This window comes from Corylus avellana, chromosome 11, assembly GCF_965113065.1.
Source record: "Corylus avellana chromosome 11, dhCorAvel1.hap1.2, whole genome shotgun sequence".
In the NCBI taxonomy this organism is placed as follows: domain Eukaryota; kingdom Viridiplantae; phylum Streptophyta; class Magnoliopsida; order Fagales; family Betulaceae; genus Corylus; species Corylus avellana.
In genome coordinates, this window is record NC_142500.1 from 10,638,185 (window position 1) to 10,659,102 (window position 20,918).

Sequence of the window (20,918 nt, forward strand, 5' to 3'; positions counted from 1 at the left end):
AACATCTCTGAACCGATAAATATACATGTATATATGAAAAAAGTACACATACCCCCCCTCAAACTACCACATCATTGTTAATACTATTAATTGTGTTAATATCCCCTTAAACTACCAACAAAATGTCAAGTTTTTAAATTTCTCAACCGCTCACAAGTTAGATCCGCTTGCGAGAGACTCGCTTATTGTTCATGATAAGTTTTTTTTTTTTTTTTTTTTTTTTTTTTGAAAATAGTCACGTGTTCTATCAAGTGGGTCGTCACAACTTCCACTTCGCCAACAGATCAATGTGTTGTGGTTATGTGATTTACTTTGTCTTTTTATTAGTTATGATTCTCTGACTGGATTTTTAAGTAGAAATTATTTGTGATTGTTTTGTTAAGTTAGGATTAGAACCATTCCTTGGTTTTTATTGCTGGGAATAGGTATGTAAATCAGACATTTGCGCAGTGGAAAATACAAATTCTTATGCCCAAGAACATCGTTATGAAGAACATGTGAAGAACAAATGCATTTAAAATTAAACCGCAAGAACGAAGAATACTTACTTGGATATCAACGGTCACTCCTACCTTTGGGCAAAAATCTTTTTGCTTATTCTTTCTCTAAGAACACATTATTCCTTCTCCAAGAATTAGACATATCTTAGGGATAATAAGATCTCTAAATTTTCTCATCAATGACCAATAATAATGAAGAGAGTGTAAGCTTTTACTTGGCTATTCAAATCTTAAAATTTTATTCTTCGTGAGTTAACACAAGAACTATTAATTTTCAAAGTGTTTCTAAAAATTAATTATCAAGGGAACTTGATGAATGTAATTTGAGAGTTGATGTGGTTTTTTTGTGTGCAAAAATATCAACAATAAAAATTACCATTTGCAATAGAACAAATCCTTAAAAGAGAGGGCTATATAGAGGGTTTTGAACCTCAAGGACTGCACTGGTGTTATTATCAAGTTTTTCATAATTAAATATAACTTAATTAAAAGATGATTGTCTGTTTTTGTTTGGAAACTAAATGTATAAAAGTAAAAGTAAGAGTAGATTGTGATGAGAGAGAGAATAGTGGGTTGATTTCATCACTAACCGCATAACAATGGTTAATCATAAATTAAAAATGGAAATTCATACTATGCATGATATAGGGCTCATCTCACTCAAGTAGTCGAGAAAATATCATAATTAAGAAATAAGTATAATCCATCTTCGGTTGGCATGGACCGTCTGTCTAACTTCGAGATGTGGTACGATCCATCTTCCTTAGGTATGGACTATCAAATATCTTAATAAGTTACACACAATCAATGGATAAGCATAACTCATCTTAGGTTAGCACAAATTGTCTACCAAAATTACATTAAGCTAGGGTGTAGAGTAATTCGCCTTCCCTAGGCATGGCCTATCAAACCCTCTTGATCATGTGTAAGTTAAAACCGTTGTAAAACAATCATTCATATAATCACATAAAATATGAAGGATTGAGTTCAATCAAAATAAAAAGTTTTCTAAAACAAGAGAAAATTTTTATAATGATTGAATATAAACTTTAAACCAAATCTCTAAGTTATACAACCATCATGCATATAGAAAATCCTTAATTTAAAATACAATTAAACCATTGTTACTTGGAAAGAGTTACATCAACAACTTATTACGAATTTAGCTGCTCATGGTGGTGATAGAATGACATCTTGACATGTTCATCTTCTCTTCAACTCTTCAAGCTTATAAAAAAATATTTTCTGTCTAAACCTAAGTACACATTTCTTCACGGCTTTGAAGCTTATTTATAGGGTGTAAAACAAACTCTAGAAGTCCTAGGAATCCTAGAAAAATTAGAAAAATCTTACTTCAGTCTCCTAGCCAAATTAGGAAGCAATCATAGTACAAATCGGAATAGGATTCGTCCAGGTTTTTGTCCTTAAATTACGGAACAATTTTGGCATAGTAAAAGTTCGAATTAGGAAATTCTTATTTCACAATGATTTGTAGCGTTTTGAGTTATATTTCCATTGCCACTAATTTCACCTCAATCCGATACTCGAACAGAAAGTTGTGTTCAAATACTAAGACGTGTGCAGAATCCAAAATTTAATCCAATCCGATTTTAACTCCAATTAGAGAAATTTCGATTTAATCATTTCTTTGATTTGATTAAACTTAACCATATCTTATATGTCATCTACTATGATTGGTTAGGCTTAACTACATCTTCTAGGCCTTCTCAAAGTGTGCTTTAAGCCCCAAAATCATTGAAATTTCTTGCATCTTTATTAAAAGCCTAAAAACACTAAAACAATACAAAATCAAATAGATAATAGTGCTAAGGAATTAATATATGGGATTTAATGGACTTGAATGTGCAACATTTGACGCTTATCACACCCCCAAACTTACGTATTGCTAGTTCCTTAGCAATACAAAATTGAAAATAAACTGGAAAACAAAAAAATAACTAACTAATTCCTTCTTTCGTGGGTTGTACGAGATTGTATTTAGCTTATGCAACAAGCCTTTTAAACCCCTAGGCACCCTAGTGTACAAGTGGAGTCTCATGAGAGTTTAACAAGAATGTCACTCACAAACATTGTCAGCATTATGTTATTCATAAGAATGAAGCATCACATAAATAATGGTTCTCATTCATTGGCAAGTTTAAAAGATAAACTCCATTTTTCAAAATTTTAAGAAATCACAAGTCAAGTCACTTACAAATGACATTTTTGAGATACAATAAGTTCCAATTAGTGCAAAGTGGACTAACACATAATCATGAGGCTTTAAAATAATTCTAATATAAATGAATCATCATCTCAAAATTTATTGGACTTTCTATTAGATGAAACAACCAAGGCATGATTTTTATTTTTTTATTTTTTTTCCTGTAGCTTGTGCAATGCTTAGCTCCCTTAAGCTTTCTAATTGACCAATGTATCGAGTGTTAAGCCAATGACTCCCAAACCAAATGGTTTTAGGGCATTAGGTGTAAAGACGCCCTTAATGACTTACTAACTCGAGTTAAAAAGGCTACGAAACTAAGCTAGTCATGTTATCAATCAAACCAAACTTCTCACTTTTTGACGCGAACACTCACTACTTAATGAGGCAAGAGGTCTGGTTACTCAGTAAAAAACTCAAACTTGATCATTTTTTTTATATGCCAAGGTTATTCATCCAATAAGTCAGCCAACTGTATTTAAGATATTGAAAACAAACATAATTGGTCTCAAATTTCATGCCTCACAAGCATGTGCCAGTGTACTCATGGTAAATCAAATTGAAACAAGAAGCATCTTATGTTGCCAAAAGTAAGTAACAAGACTCAAATTTTCCAGTCAAATGATCATGTGTTCATAACTTTAAGCCCACTAATGAAATTCAATTCAAAATTAAAGTTCAACCACATGCTTAAGAATAACATAACAAAAATTTGGACAGTGTTTTGTTCTTCCATACCCCCAAACTTGAATTATACGTTGTCTCTAATGTGTGTATAGAACTGAAAAAACAACAACAAGAGAATAGGAATATCTGAATGAGCAGATAAGGGGCATATCATACCCCCAAACTTGAATGCAAAAACACATGTCCTAAAAAAGAAAGTGATACTCCAACCAAATAAATCGTCAAATGCAACACATTGTTGTCAAAATATAATCAAACTGTAAAAAGGAAACAACAATGGAGAAGATAAAACCTGGAAGGAGATCATGTACCCTAGCCTGATGGACGACTCAAGTGCATAGGGCCTGCGCTTGATCTTTTGAGTCAGATCAATCTCAGTCTGCATTCCAAAGGATCTTTCCTCGATCCTTCAGAAGTCTAGATAGCCCTTTCCAACCCTTCTTCTTTAGAACAACAAGGCATTTCTCAAGAGATAGGATTCTGTTGCTCACTCCCAAACTTCTTGTCTCAACTTGCAAATTTTCAGGTTCCCTATGAGGATTCTCTATGTGTCTCTCCCAAAAGGGGTCAATGATCAACTCCTCTCCTCAAAGGCGGTCCTCAAAAATCTCATCAGGTAGGGGGATGGGACGTGGGGTCATCTACAAAGTCCTTAATGGTGTCCAGGAGGAAACATTCCTTCTCATCTGGCAGCTGATGCGCAGCATTGAAGATGTTCAACTTAGCTTTCAAATTCACAAAAGATCCATCACCTTAGTTCTACAATTTATGCATGCATTAGCAGTAGCTAAGAAAGGTCTTTCGAGGATCACAAGAATGAGCTTATGGGAATCGGGGACAGGTTCTGTATCAAGAACTATAAAATCTACTGGAAAGTAGAACTTGTCCAACTTGATGATGACATCTTCAATGATCCCACCAGCATGCATGATAGATCGATCTGCAAGTTGTAAGACCCTTTTTTGTGGGTTTCGGCTCTCCTAAGCCTAGCTGCTTATACACCGAGTAAAGTAACAAATTAACACCTGCTGCTAAGTCAAAGAGGGCTTTATCAATCGCTCGGTCACTAATGACACAAGCAATTGTAGGAGCACCTGGGTCCTTTGTAGTCACCCAAATAATTAACTGGCCATAGGTAGCTTAGTTAGAGAGCTAATTTGGACTTGGGTCACTAGGAACACTTGGAAGGGCATTTGAAGAATTTTGGACTTTTTGACCAAACGTTCGAAGGGGGACCACACGAACGTATGCCTGCCAACAGTACACGAATGTACGCATGGGGACCGGCTGAACGTTCATTGGCTTTTGGTTGACCACTAGATAATGCCCGAACGTACGATGCAACCTTTAAACCACTAGGTAAACAGTACGCGAACATTCGCCCATATAGTACCGAACATTCGCTTCTTTTCAAAACAACCCTTAAAGCGCCCATAGCTTTTCCCACCTATAAATACCCCACCCATCTCGACCCTTAAGCCCCATTTTCGCCCTTGTGCTCTCTAGAGACCCTGTGTGAGTATTTTGTGAGTTTTGATTGTTCTTGAAGAAGGAGAAGAAGCTCTTGGAGGTCTTGCTTCAAGGAGGTAACCTTCGACGCTTAAGTTTCTCTTTATAGTCGTCATATTGCTTTTTCTAGATTAGCTTAGTTGTTGGTTTGAACTTCTAGCTAGGTTGTGTCTTTAATCTTGACTTAAGCTCGATTTAGCATTTCATTCTCTTTGAGCGTATGTTCTTATGCATAGATACGTTGTTTTGGGATAGGAGGTGCTAGAAATCCTTTGAATAACCCTGGGAACAGTTTTGGAGGACGTTTTGACCAAATGAGGTTCCACCTGAACCTTCTAGTCGAACGTTCGGCCAGGGGACCGAACGCTCGCCCAAAAGCGCTCCAGGGGAACACCATTTGGGCCAGCCGTTCCATAGCTCCTATTTTCACGTCTTAGGTTTGTTCCAGTTTGGACTTAGGACTAATGTTATGTTTTCCACAGATTTGGAGAACTCGGAACCTTTAGAGGACTTTTTGGAGGATTTGTACGACCCAGGTGAGTTTTAAATTACATAATGCTTGTCATTTATTTTCCCGTGTTGCACGACTATTTTGTGTACCAAACATGCATAGTTAAAACTTTCACGATATACACTTTGCTGCACTATGAACTCTATCATTTGTGAAAATGTGCTACTTAACTAGATAACGATATTGAGATTTGTAAAAACGTGCATATAAAATACGAACAAGACTAATTGCATTGTATGGCATAGCACACCGATATGTGCGGGATAATGGCCATGGGCTTACTATACATGTTAGCTTTATGGTCAAATGTGTATGTGTTAGTAGGGTGAGCCAATGGTTATTTATCCAATGGTCAATGGTTATTTATACAAGGCCAATGGTCAAATAACCATTGGCCTTGTATCCAATGGTTATTTATGACCGTCGAAGCCATTGCCTAATGGTTGGTCATTGCAGGATGTACATTATTAGTAGCGTGAGCCACTCTCGGTCGAACTCAGTCGAACTTGGTCGAGCTTATAATGTTATGGACGGTAGCGTACAATGGTCAGGGCACTGGCATTGTATTACAGGTTCCTCTGGACAGCGCCAACCCTGCTGATAATGGGTAATATTTCGGGTAGACCATACTGTTGAACTATCATTGTTCCTTATACTATATATATATATATATATATATATATATATATATATCGTATTCATGGATAACTATCATATACAAAATGTTGTATACTTTACCAAACGGAGTTCATCACTAGCATGGGTATTGTGTGCGTTACCTCTCACTAAGTCTTTGGACTTACCCCTTTTTGTTTTTCCCTCCATTATATATAAATTGGATGCCTTCGGACAAGATAATGGTAGTTGCCCAGGACCTAATTCATGTTATTTTTGAGGATATGGACCCAGTTTGGCTGAAGTCCATGTGGGATGATAGATGGACCATCTGGTCAGAGATGATAGAGATAGTGATCATGCTTGCACTACTTAAGATTATGTGTTAATCTTATTGTCTTATTTTCAGACATGATTTGGGGTTGTAATATTTTGATGATTGGTCTTTGACCATACATTTGATGACCTATTTTATGATATGATGCTTTATACTTACTCTAGTGATTGTACTTGTGGTATTTAGCTATTGCTTTCTATTCCTGTAATTTTAAAGTCTTCAGCTGTATTCTCCCGTTTAGGAGAGATGATGATCCCTTAGTCTTGTCCCGTAAGGGATGTAGGCTGGGAGACGAATCATAGAGTCAATTACTAGTTAATTGATTTCCACGGAGCATTACTTCCTTGAACTTTGGAGGGGTGTTGTATTGGATGAGAGAACTCACTTGCTCGGTGAGGCGGACTTTCTTAGGGATGTGACTCATAATCCTACGCTTTTGAGTACATAGTCCTTGAGAAACTTGGCGTATGAAGGAATTTGCTTGATAGCATCAAGGAGAGAGGAGGTTGATTTTGACTTGCTTGAAGACCTTCATCATGTCATGGTTTTTGGACTGGTCAGGGTCAACAAAAAAAGGGAAAGAAAATAGAGAAGAAAAGGGAGGGTAGGAGGAGAGGAAAAGACTCCATTCCTCATCCCCTAAAAAGTCTCACAAGGAGGTGGAAAGTTCTCACTAGGAGGTGGAGTTTCTCTACTTCTTGAGAGAAGTTAGAGCCTCTCTCTAGAAAAAGAGACAAGCAAAGTCTCCTTCGAAGGTAACCTTGTTACTTGGAAAAGTTAAAAACAAACTATAGTCGCTCGATCTATTGCCAAAGAAAATTATAGGGCTATGGCTTATATGACCAGTGAGTGAATTGTCATGGTTATAGCATTCCTTTAGGAAATTAGATTTTCAATTCCTTCACCTATTCCTTTATACTGTGATAATCTAGTAGTTGTCGTGCGCATTGCTTCTAATTGTTCCATACAAGAACAAAAATCATTAAAGTTGATTGTCATTTCAGTTGAAATAAAATATTGAGTAGAGATATTTCTACATCTTTTGTGAGATCTAGGAAACTTACTGATGTGTTTACAAAATCTGTCATGGTCAATTAAAGTTTATTGTTCCAAGCTATGCTTATATATATATGCTCCAAGGGGGGGGGGGGGGGGGGGGGGGGGGGATGGGGGTGTGGGTTTGGTGGGTTGTTTAGAGTGAATGCATGAATGTATAGAATTATATGTAATTTCCTGAGTATGAGATGTGGAAGGTTAGGTGTCCTATAGCTGTTATAATACCTAGAATTTTCGTGTCTAAGTTCTCTATTTAAATGAATGAATAAAGGGGCTACGTTGAATCAACAAGTCCATTCAATTTTCATAGATCTCCCATTTCAGTTTCATCAGTTATTTCATTTACATAGGCCTTTTCCCACTAATCATTGTCAAGTTCAAACAATATTGCAGCCAAACAAAAATTTCACTTTAATTTAACACTTGAGAGAATGTAAATCCCGTGCACATATTATCAATAGATGGTGACACATAGGATTGTGGAAGAATTCCAGATACATAACACAAGCATTATAATATCATCCCTCGCCCCTACAAATACCATCCAGCTAATTCCTTTCAAAATTCTATGAATTTAACCAGCAACAATGGTCTATACATTCAAAACTCTTTGAAGATCCTCAGTTAAATCATCCAAATCAATTACTTGCTTTTCAGTTCTTTTCGCTTTCCTAATTTCATCGAGCTCTGATTTCAACTCAGCGATCTGCTTTTCTATTTTTTCTCCCTTATCTGGTAGCCTGGCAACCATGCCCTGAAAAAGAGAATAATGGAGGAAAAAAACCTTTAATCAGTAAAAGATATCATTGAAAAAGGCTAGAAACTCAACTGAATACAGTTCACAATGACTCCTAATCTAAATTAGAACCCACAATTTATGCTGTTAAGAGGTTAAAAGTGAATGGAGGAGATTTTCAAAATATTTAACACGGTTAGCTATCCTAAATCAACCCCTGATATGAATACATCCAACTAGAGTGCCAGTTGAAAGCCTCATACAGAATACCTCCACTTGACCCTTTCATCAACCAATTAAGAGCATTACCAATGAGCTCTCCATTATGTGGTTTTTGCCAAAATTTAGAGAATATTCTAAAAAGCTTCCATTTATCAAACTCTCCATCCTTTCTCCAATTTAATTTTTGTCAAAATCTCCATATTTGATGCTAGTTTTTCTTTAGCCATTCATTATTTTATTACTTTCATTGTTTTCTCTCTCCATATGTTAACTTGGAAGTCATTTTTTTTTTCTCTTTGGTGGTTAGTTTCAACCAACTAACAATCAATCAAAAATAATATTTAGTTAAATTACAGAAACATTTAGAGAGCTTGATATTTGGTGCTTGTAAAAAGTAATTAGATAAAATAATAAAAGTAAATTTTTTAGCTAAAGTTTGGCTAAACTTTAGAGAGCTCATTGGTTATGAGCTCTTATGGATCAGTTTGGCAGGCCTGCAGCTTTTCAAAATATGAGAATCTGTCGCTGTTTTTGCAACCTACACTTTGACTCTCAAAAGAGACTAATAAATGGTGAAAAAGGCTATATGATAGCTTCCGTTTCCTAAGGTACTCTAAATCTTGTGCATGGCTTCAGTAAAATCATAATTATTTACTGAGCCAGAAAGAGACAAAAAAATATACCTTATTTGCAAGAGTTTGTGATAGACGATTAATATTCTCTTGAAGTCCAAGTTCCGTCAATTTATACACACTGTCAGGGGAATAACTTTTCTTGTTTAAGCTTACATCCTTTGGCTTGAAAGCATGCACAGCCCTGCCAAAATGTAAGGAAAGCTTTTACCATAAGCACAAATATATTCATAACATTCATCAAGAAATTCACTACGATAAATGCTGAACAATCCTTAGAGACCATACCCATCAACAGTATGTTCAAGTGAAGAACTTGATGATGAATATCCAACGAATGTAGGCCCTTTTTTTCTGTGCCCAAGGTAAATCAGATAAAACTTCAAAAGGTAAGCAAATAAGTATAGATACTTCATACCATTCTATAAGACACCTTCGTTTCACAAACACAAGTAAATTTCCTTCATATCGACTTAAAATAAATTCTTTTTTAAAACTTCTATGTTCTTTTATTTCCTCGGAAACCAACCAAGCACACAAAAACCAACCAGAAAAGCTATAAAGGGGAAGGTTTGCAAAAGAGCTGCACTCCAGAGAACTGGTGTCACTGTAATGCAGGATATGTAAATCTTCAATAAAGCATTGATGCAGCACCATGCAATATTGCAGTTACAGAGTTTATGTGAGCCTTTGTCTTTTTCCCGTAATGGTCCAAATGAAGGCACCAAGGAGTTAACAAGAAAACTAAACGAACATGCAGCCAAACTAGAAAGTCACAGCAACAAAAAGGAAATCACCGAATCACTTCTTCCTCTTCTTCATTTACAACTTGTACAGGTGCTGTCTTGGAGTAGAGTAAACTGTGGTGACTAACTCCCGCAATACCTTGTGTTTCCAGGAACTCTATGTTGGCTTTCAAATAAGAATCCCTATAACAAAGAGGAGAATAATTATTCAGCTAACATAAAATTGTAGTGGATTTCATGATCATAATACAGATCTGAAAGCCCAACAACCAGACAGAATTTGCAAATGTAATGTTATGTGAAGAACCACAATATAAGTTTCACTGCCTCTGCGGCCTAAATCTTGTTATATAAAGGTGTTAAGCAAGTTAGATATTCATAAATCTAGAAGCATCTATCAATCCTTTATGGAAAGGGAATTACGAATGTTGGAGTCCACCTTATAAAAGGGCAAAACTAATCCTTAATTTTACAGAAACAGCAATAACGGCAATACTACATAAGGACAAACTGGCCTTTGATGGAAATCCTCCTTAAGAGTCTCCCACTTATGCATAGGTACCAGCACTCCAATCACCCAAAGAAACCTATCTTTCCACCTCTCTTCTTCTGTGTAAGCTGTAATTCCTGTAACTTCATCAATTATTTCAAGAAAAGCCCCTTCAACTTCATCAATCTTTTCAAGAAAATGGAAATATTGACTTTCACTTGCAGTCGGCATTGCCGTTTGTGCAGGATCCTAGAACTCCATAAAAAATTGGAAGGTATGTACATGAACACACATTGCCTGTAACCACTTCTGAATCTTTCTTGTTATTATCTTTACATTGGTTAAGCATAGGTTTTATCCCTGGAAAATCACCAAATTTCAAGTTCTATGAAAATCTCAGGAGTCAACTTGATCCCTATGTTTTCCAAAAACCTACATTTTTTTTTGGGCATTAAATTGTCTACTGGAGTAACAGATTTCAGAATGATGTGGGATATTTCAAAACTAAACTAGCCTAGGCAGCAACCAACACACATGTTGGCAGAACAGAGGGATTAGTGAGCCGGCTCACTAATTCCACCATCCCCCACCCTTCTAACATGTGCTCTGGTTTCTAGTTAGACTTCGGTAATTTTGTAATCGTCCCACAACATAAAAATCTCCATGCACTCAATTTAATATATGGCATAAGGAAAAAAGACCAAACTGAAACTTTTTAAGAAATATAAGAATCAACTTGACAAGAAATTTTAAACGAACAAAATTGAAACCTGGCTAATTTTTCAAGAATGAAATATATTCTTTAGCCAATTATAACTATTGTTCTTATAATTGTAACTATCAAAAAGGAAAGTACATTTTTTTTACTTGAACCAAAAAAAGAAAAGAAAATATATAAATTATGTAAGGCAAAGACACAACTCCCCAAACATACAAATGAAACCAACACGATGTTCCAACAAATTAAATTTCAGGATCATCAAAGAAGTAGAAAAGAGCACATTAGAAAAATAACCAATCACACAAAAACACCAAGAATTAAGTTGTTCGACTTAACAAGCCTACATCTATAAGAGACGATCCAGAGGAAATTCACCACCAAAAGAATATAGTACAAAAAGTAGTATGGAGAAAACCACTCAAACTCAAAAGACCCAATATACCAAAATCTCACTCTCAAGCAAAAGAGAAAATCATCTCTAAATTCTCTAAGCCTTGCGGCACTCCAACATGAAAAAAATTGAAGGTGAGAAAACAAGCGCATCTCTCTCTTGCAAAGTTGCTCTCACTTTTTCTGCAACTCAAGTCTCTCTTCTCTTAAAGGACCGAACAGCCTTGTCTCTTGTAAAAGGAATTGATATGATAAAAACTTCTCCTCGAAGTTAAAGAAAAGCGACAAAACTTGTGGTGAAGAAAAGAAGTAAAAAAGTCTGGGGCGCACAATACTTGTGAAATACAAGTCATCCACGCTCAACAACCCTATTCGGCTGTGAAGTTTGACTAACTATATAGTGTCTTGTGATCCTTTCATCCTTATAGAATTTATTAAATTCACTACCACATAATTTCATGTTGTTGTTTGTTCTAAGTCACTTGATTTTCTTTCCAATCTGATTCTCAATTAACGTCGTCCATTGCTTGAAAGTGACTAACACATCACTTTTCTTCTTTAGAAAATATACCAAGACTTTATAGAATTGTTAAAGTGGTTAAATTTACCTCTTCCTATCAGCTTAAACTTTTGGGATAACTGGTAGTTTAACATGGTATCAGAGCCTTAGGGTTTAGATCCTTGATCCTTTGTTTGTAGTCTTAGTTTTTCACTTTTTTTATTTTGTTTTTGTAAGTGTTCTTCTAGTGGCAGCACCGCCCATGTGGGCTTAGAGCCCACACAGTAGTGCCTTGAAAGATGTTGTTCGTGGTTCAGTTTGAAAAGAAAAAAAAAAGTTTGCCATGTTATTTTCACAGTGGTTTTTGTGGTGTTTCCTACTAGTTTTCCAAGTTTCTGGTATTTTCTGTGATGCTTGGTGCCGTCCGTGGTAGCGGGCGTGGTTTGTGGTGGTTAGTGTAAGGTGGCCGGCATGCTGCAGTGGCCATCAAGGAAAAAAAAATTATGTTAGTGTCAGCATGGTCTATGTTGTTGAAAAGTTGCTATGTGGTCGTCGATTGATTTTGTGGCTGCTGTGTTTGTAATCGCCGGCGTGTTCTGTCTGTCTTCGGCGAAGTTCCGGCGAAGGTTCCTGTTTGATTTTTCAGCAGTATTTCAACATGGTTTTGGTGTCTCCGGTGTGTTCTGCATGTATTCTACTAGTTCCGGCAAGACTCAATGGTTGATCACGTGAAATGTGATCATTGTTAGTTGTCGAGATCCGACCGGCCTTGGTGTTTTGCGGTGGTTTCCGACTGGTTGTTGTTGTTCGACGAGATTCTACTGGCCTTGGTGTTTTGCAATGAAATCCGATCTACCCTTGGTGTTTTACGGCGAGATCCAACAGGCCTTGGTGTTTTGCAATGGGTTCCAACCTCTCCTTGTTGTTTTTCGACAAGATCCTATTGGCCTTGGTGTTTTTCGACAAGATCTAACCGCCTTTTGTAGTTTTCGACCTGCGTTGACGTTTTAACAAATTTTCTTACTATTTTTATGGGTCTTTGTAATGTGTATGCTCCAAGCTGTTCTAACTTGAGGGGGAGTGTTAGAATATGTTTTTATCTGTGTTTTTCGTTTGCTTGTTTCATGATCCAGCTTGAGGGAGACTGTTAGAAGAGTTATTACGCTTAGTAAGTCATTAGGGTTTGGAGATAGTTTGGTCATAGTGATATTTCCCTAATCTTATATATTAGGATGTTTGTATTAGGTTAACAAGCTGAAAATACAGCATCCTCCTCTTCTCCCTCTAATCTTCTTACTACAAAACTGTTAACAAGAATAATCATCAATAAACGTCACAAAATACTAAGCACCACCCTTTGATAGAACTTGAGAGGGTCCCCATAGATCTGAATGGATATAATCTATTGTACCACTCGTTTTGTGGATACATGTACTGAACTTGACTTTGAACTATTTCCCGAAAACACAATGCTCACAAAAGTCAAGAGATCTTGTTTTCTGGTCATGAAGCAAATCCCGTTTGCTTTGGATTGTCATACCCCTCTCACTCATATGACCCAACTGAACATGTCATAATCAGGTAATGTCTAAATCTGGATCATCTAGAGAAGACACAATAGTTGAGCTTGTCACCGTACTGCTTTGAAGAAAGTAGAGGCCATCAACTTTGTTACCTTTCATCACAACCAATGAACATCACCTTCACCGAAATACTTGTATCCAAGGGAGTCCAAAGTGCCTAAAGAAATTAGATTATTCTTCACATCTCGTATATGTTGGAACATTTGTCAAAGTCCTCATGATTATGTCATGCATCCTTATTCTAATTGTACCAACACCAATAATCTTGCCGGCAACGTCATTTTCCATCAAGACTACATAGGTAGTAAACAAATCCGTTTTAGACGACATATGAAATGTACAAGCAATATCAAGGATCCACTCATTGTGAAAACAACCATAAAAGAACGGTAACTGCAAGGACAAGTTATGAACTCTCAAAATTTCCTTCGACAACACTAGCCACAAAAGAGGAACTTTGCTTATCACTTTCCTCTTTATTTTTTAGCTTCGAACATTCAGATCTATAATGCACAAACTTTTTGCATTAGCAACACGTGACTTTCTTCTTTGACTTAGAGTGCAATTGGCCTCTTAATTTACCTTTATCTGAATCTCACTCACTGGATCAACTTCTAAAATTAGAGAAATTTTCCGAACAACCCTTAACAAATAAACTATTTGCTTGATTATCACTACCTTTCCCATTCAATCTTGTCCTCAACTCCATAAAATTCAAAGTAGATTTAACTTCCCCTAAGGAGATGGTATCTCTAATGTATAATATTGAATTAACGAAATTATTAAACAAATCCAGTAGTGAACACAACAAAATCAGGGCTTGATCCTCATCATCAACTTGGACATCAATATTTGTCAAGTCTATAAGAATTTTATTAAATTCATCAAGATGATCACAAAAAGGCATACTTTCTTTCATTTTGAGGGCATATAACCGTTGCTTCAAATACAATTGATTAGTGAGGGACTTCTTTATGTACAAGCTTTCTAGCTTCTTCCAAAGTCTAGCAATAGTTTCTTCATGCATAAGCTTTCTAGCTTCTTCCAAAGTCTAGTAGTAGTCTGGCAATACAACAAAATTGCACTGTAGTCTTTTTCTTCAAGTTCCTTCCTTTCCTCCATTGATGAATGTTGATAGCACCTCACCCTCCAAAATCTCTGCCAAGCCTTGTTGCCGTAAGAAAGCCCACATCTTGATGAACCAAAGAGTAGAACTATTCTGACCATCAAACTTTTCTACTTACTTTGTAGTAGTCAACCCGCAAACTTTTCTACTTACCAGATTCACTTTTCTTGCAACTTAAGTCTCTTCTCTTAAAGGACCGAATGGCTTCTCTTGTAAAGGAATGGGTCTGGTCAAAACTTCTCCTTGAAGTTGAAGAAAAGAGACAAAACGTGTGGTAAAAAAGAAGTCAAAAAAGACAGAGGCCCACTACAAGACTTGTGAAATACAAGTCATCCATGCTACACACCACTATGGGTATTTTTGTCCACTTGGCTTCCTCCTAAAAGCATAATTATATCGGGACATACGAATTGTAGTACAAAAGAACATTAATGGTGAAACCAATAAGCAATAATAAAATAGTTATCCAGCTTGTTTGTTCCTCAAGGTAATTATATCAAGATTTAGGACAAAGATTCTCACATGAAAGCATGTTATGATGAATAAACACAAAACATTAACTTAAAAGCATCACCATTACCCTTGCCTCCATATCAATGAAAGAGCAATATAAGGAGAAATTCTTATAAAAAAAACGTTGAACAAAGAAAGCAATATAGAGCCTACATTGTCGAGGAACACCAGCAACAAACAAGTAAACTGAAGCAGGTTGACTGCAATTTTTACCTCTTCAATGTTTTAAGAGTTCTCTAGGAACTAAAGAAACATGAATATTTAGTTTTACTGGGTTTATTATAAATCTAATGTTCTTTCAGATTTATAACAAACCCCAAAGTACAATTGGAATCATATGAATGAAAAAGCATGTGCAGAAGTATACATGTGCTCACAAAGACGTGAATTATCAATAAAAATAAGCATAAGAAAATAAGCTATAGACTTAGTGTGATAAGTACATTATACACTGGCAATCATGCTCTTCATAAAGACATGCATTATCAATAAAATAATGCATAAGAAAATAAGCTATAGACTCAGTGTGATAAGTACATTATATGCTGGCAATCATGCTCTTCATGTAACTGCTGCTGGGTAACAGAGACATCAAACCCCTGTTCTGGGAGACTGAAAAGCTCACGAAGATCCTATAAGAATTGTCATATGGTACAAAATATCAAACCTTGGCAATGATCTAGAAATCTTGCAATAAAAGCAACAATAAATTATTTTTTTGAAGAGCGTACCTGCTGGCTAAAGTAACGAATTTGTTCTTTGTGCTCAGTTGCAGTTCTAAACAATCCTCCTTTAAATATCTAATTGAAGATCAAGCAGTCAAATTAATGCAATTTATATTTAATACAACATTTGATGTTGGTTGAACTAGACTTCCAACCAATAAACAGATAAACGAGGAATGCTAGGGATCCTGAAGGTTTTCCCGAATATTGGTTCCCGACTGACGTGGCTAGTAAACTCCAGTTAATTTTTTTTTTAATAAAAGGGAAAATTACAATTTACCCTCCCAAAGTTGACAGCGTTTTTCAATTCGAATACCAAAATTTCAATTTTTGCAATCCACCCCCCCGAAGTTCCAAATTTTTGCAATTTGACCAATTGTATCCAAAACTTCCCATATTGCCCATAATTTTTTATTTTTTATAAAAAATTAAAAGAAAATTCGGGGTGGCTCTTTGGCCATCTGGCCATTTTTGCACTCCCCCAAATTTGTTTTTCTTTTTTTATAAAAAATAAAAATTATGGACAATATGGAAATTTTGGGATAATATTGGTTAAATTGAAAAAAATTGAAACTTTGATGTTCGAATTGAAAAACGTTGTCAACTTTGGAGGGTAAACTGTAATTTTCCCTTAATAAAAATAAACCCACTTACCCACCCACCCATGCATGACCTATCTTATCCCCTTCACCTTCTTCTCTCTCTCCCCCACACCCCAACCTCAGCTTCCTGAATATTTCATCACATTTTTGCACCACAAATTGATGTAAAAGCAGCAAAATAACCCAAAAAAAGAATTGGACAAATCTGAGACTACAAATCAATCCACTGCAACAATACAATTTCATCACATTTTTGCACCACAAATTGATGTAAAAACAAAAAAAATAACAAACAAAAGTGGGCTGGGCAGCGTGGGTGGGCAGCCAGCTGGGCGGTGGGCAGCCGTCTGGACGAGGGGATTCGCTTGGGAGTGAGTGGCAGCCTATTCCGGCCGGCTGGGGGGGGTAGTGGGTGCGGCCTGCTTCGGCCATATGGTGGGCTGGGCGGCGTTGGATTTTCGAAGCCGGTTGGGAGGAGGATCGGGCTAGGCGTGGGTGGCGAGTCGTGCTGGTGGGTGGGCATTGCCGGAGTCGCAGATCTATTGCCGGTGGTGATGTCTTTCAGTGGGTTCCGTCCATGGGTGGGCCACCGTGGGTGGGTGCGTCTCCGTTATGTTGCAGTGGGCGGTCATGGCTTCGTCGGAAGTTGAGGTTCGGTTGTGGGGGAGAGAGAGAAGAAGGTGAAGGGGATAGGATAGGGAATGCGTGGGTGGGTGGGGAATGCGTGGGTGGGTGGGTGAGTGGATTTATTTTTATTAAAAAAACTTAACTGCAGTTTAGTAAACTGCAACCACATCAGTCGGGAAAACCTTCGGGATCCCTAGCATTTCTCTAAACAGATATGCTAACAAGCAGGCCTCCTGTCATATTATCTCAGAAGACCAAGATTGAAAGATCTTGTGCCTATAAGTCTGGAAGTATGCATACTATACTGATGCAAACATAAAAGGTCCAGTTAATATAAATTAAACCTTCAAAAAACACAGTTACCTGAAATAAGAACTTTCTTTATTGAATGTGAATCATGGTAGGTTTTGTTAAAAGCATGTTTTTTTAATACCAAGGTTTTTTAAAACGTGTTGAAACCCAAACTACCATAATTATTTCCATTAAGAGGTTCATTTAACAGAGCAGTGCCTAAGCAATGCAATTTTTCACTAACTGCAGCCATGTGCTGAACCCTGAAGCAAACAAGAGCTCTCAAGGGCTATCTCATGCGCCATGGGCCATGGCATAAGCAAATATTGTCTCTGCAAAGCCTTAATAGAACATAAAGGAAAAATATGTTTCACCTGCTTTCTATATATCTTTTCTTCAACAGTTCCACATGTCATTAATCTATATACAATGACATCCTTCTTTTGCCCTATTCGATATGCACGATCAACACTTTGGTTATCCGTACTGCACAAAAAAAAAGAAAAAAAAAAGAAGGTAGTTAGATTTAGTTTAAATAACCTTGATCCATAGGTAAGTCTATTAACTTCCCTGGACAGCTCAATTTTCAGGGCAAAAAACAAACGAACAAATAACAAAAACAATAAATGGAAAGCAAGAAAGATATAACAAAATGTTTATATTTCGAAGACAATATAATTTGTACATCACAAACAACAGATGAATTGGAAAATTAAAAAAGAAAAAGAAATTGAAGAAGAAAGAAGCGATGTGTAGTAATATCAACATAGGAGCTTTACATAAATGGTTCCTAACAAAGAGCGTTCAATGCGATAACTTGAGCAGGAAAAAGAAGTGAAAGAGAAGGCAAAATATGCAACAATGCAGCTTCAAACTGGGCAGAATCTTTCTATAAAAAACACAAGGACATACACATAGTAACTTGCAAAATGCAACTGGGTCATTGTAGGTTGTGTTTTCCAGATTTGCAGCCTGCCCCAGTTGGAAGCCACAGATAAGATCTTTAGGAAGGAAACCACTCTCTGATTTGGCTCATTGGTGACAACAGGCATGTCCTAAAGAGACGCTATAAATACATTCCAATTGAGTGTTCAAACATTTATATTTCTTTCTTTGGCATATGAATGTTAAGGATGATGCTTTTACAGTTAATTTTACAAAACCTTATTGCTTGTATTAGAATAAACTTTTTTCTAGAGGTGCATATGCTATACTTGTCCAAGCAATTTGACTTTTTTATTTTTATTATTATTTTTTTTTATAAATAAATAATTCATTAAAAAACACAAAGGGGCACAATCCTAGTATACAAGACGTATACAAAAAAAGGCCTCACTAAAGGCGAAAAGAAGAAAAATAATCCACAAATTGAGGCATAGTAGAAAATTGAGAAACATTAAACGTCCCTGGCCAATTGAATAAGGTTTTGACAAACATGTTTTTGAGTTTCTCAAGTGTCTTCTCATGATCTTCAAAACATCGAGAGTTCCGCTACCTCCAAATTGTCCACATTAGTCATAGCGGGGCAATTCTCCTTACTTCCATAACTGAACGATTACCTCTCTGACCTCACCAACATGCTAACAAATCTAACACCCTTCCAGGCAAAACTCATGTGATGTCAAAGAGACTAATTTTCCAATATATCTTTCCACTTTTCAAAATATTAGCATAACGAATACTCCTCAAAAAGGTTAGAGGATTTCCTTTGAAACAGCAAGAATAAGCGTCAATTACCTCATGACAATAGGGGAAATTCCACTCCTTAGTGTGATGAAAGGTTAAAAGTGTCCTTCAGCTTCATCCAGTGACTTAGGAGATTGCAAAGTATATAGATATTTACACTTAAAAGAAAAAAAGAATGACTATCATAATCATGCATAACTAAAAGATAATAAAAATGGAAAAGTCCACATACCTCCCTCAACTGCTATCCAATTAACAATGTCTCATTCAATTGTGACAATGTCCTCCCCAAGACTAGCAAAAAGATTAAAAAAAAATGCCCCTATAAATTTCTCAATAAGACAAAAATACCCTTATAAATTTTAAAAAATTAGTTATTTAAAAAAAAAAAAATTTAATTTTAATTTTAAAAAAATATATATTAATTTTTTATACAAAAATTTTTATAAAAGATTTTTTTTTTAATTTTTTAATTTTTTTCTTCTAAAAAGGATTTTCTTTTTAAAAAAATTGGCCACCCCTTGGATTTTATATATATATTTTTCTAGTTTTAGGTTTTTCCTAGAAGTTTTAGTATTTCTTGTAATTAATTTACTAAGTGTAGTTTTGTCATTGGGAGGATATTGACAATGTTTTGGTAGTTTGAGAGAAACATTGTCACAATTGAAAGTTTGTGGGGAAATTGTCAATTGGATGGTAGTTTGAGGGGGGTATGGACTTTCCCCTAAAAAAATATAAACCCACCTCAAAACATCACACTAGATTGCCACCAACAGGTTGACAAGAATAGTAACTATAAGCAAAAAGAAGATGCATAATAATGGGTGGCAATTTGTGTTTGTGTATCAGGTTCGAATCGTGTCAAGACACGAGTATACGACTATATAAGTCAACCCTAACGCGACCCATTTAATTAAACAGGTCAAATCCTTTAACCCTAACCCTCTATTTTTCTTTGAATTTCCCCAGTCTGATTTGTCTCCGTCATTTTAAATTAGACATCCAACCAAATAAATTGATCCACTATGCAATTAGGCTTAACAAATTTATTTAAACTAAACAACACATATCAGATAATGAAAAAAATCGGGCTTATTTTTTTTTTTTGTTAGCTCTAAACAACCTGTTGTTTAGGAAAACTTTCCTAAAGTGAGCTTCGAAGTAAACGACCTATAGTCTAGTTCCCAGTTAATCAACTTGTCGTTTTCTTCATGCCTACACGACTCATTATGATGACCACAAAACAACACCACCATTGTTGCATAGAGCTGCTGGAAAAGCTCACTACCAGATCAGAAACTCAAGTTCTCTTCAAATCAGACAATTGAGTTTCCTCCACCCACATAAAGTCTCCATCAAGCACAAGTTCTCTGGTGATGCCGACAGCACATAATCACTAAAGATGCTCCAGATTTTGCCGAAGAATCACAAAAATATGTTTTCTGTGACAATCAACACAGACCCAAGGCCAACACTGGTCTTCTATGTGTTGATGATGCAGTCATGGACAAAAAAAGAAAACAATCAAGAAAGCTACAACTGCTCTAATACCAAGTTGAAAAGAAAGATAGGGAAATGGAGAGGAAGGGAAAAATGTCTTATTCCGATGATTTGCTTCATACACTTACACAGGTTTAAATAGAAATATTGTACAGCCAATTATGGAAAATACATAACGCACATCGTAACTTTCCTTTCCTTCCTCGGCACTTCTCTTCTTCAATACATAAGTTTACTTTCTCAATCATGAGTTTCCATATTCAATGCTACTTTTGACTCTTATTCCGAACAAAGTTGGGGCGGTGGCTAAGTTTCCTCTCTCTTTTGGCTAAGTGGTTGTGGAAGTATGCTACGAAGAGGGAGGCTCGGTGGAGATCAGTGTTGGACATTAAA

General features: G+C 36.2%; 1 protein-coding gene across 1 annotated transcript in view; it reads right to left on the bottom strand.

Annotated features, from left to right (window-relative positions):
- Window positions 1-7,865: 7,865 nt before the first annotated feature.
- CHR24 (chromatin remodeling 24) overlaps window positions 7,866-20,918 on the bottom strand; it is a 57,158-nt gene continuing 44,105 nt past the window's right edge. The window contains exons 18-24 of the mRNA XM_059576720.2: window positions 17,714-17,825; window positions 15,826-15,894; window positions 15,632-15,726; window positions 9,824-9,955; window positions 9,315-9,380; window positions 9,078-9,210; window positions 7,866-8,190 (exon numbers count right to left, since the gene is read on the bottom strand). Of these exons, the coding sequence (XP_059432703.2) occupies window positions 8,029-8,190; window positions 9,078-9,210; window positions 9,315-9,380; window positions 9,824-9,955; window positions 15,632-15,726; window positions 15,826-15,894; window positions 17,714-17,825 (769 nt within the window). The 3' untranslated portion in view covers window positions 7,866-8,028. The remainder of the gene's footprint in view (window positions 8,191-9,077; window positions 9,211-9,314; window positions 9,381-9,823; window positions 9,956-15,631; window positions 15,727-15,825; window positions 15,895-17,713; window positions 17,826-20,918) is intronic.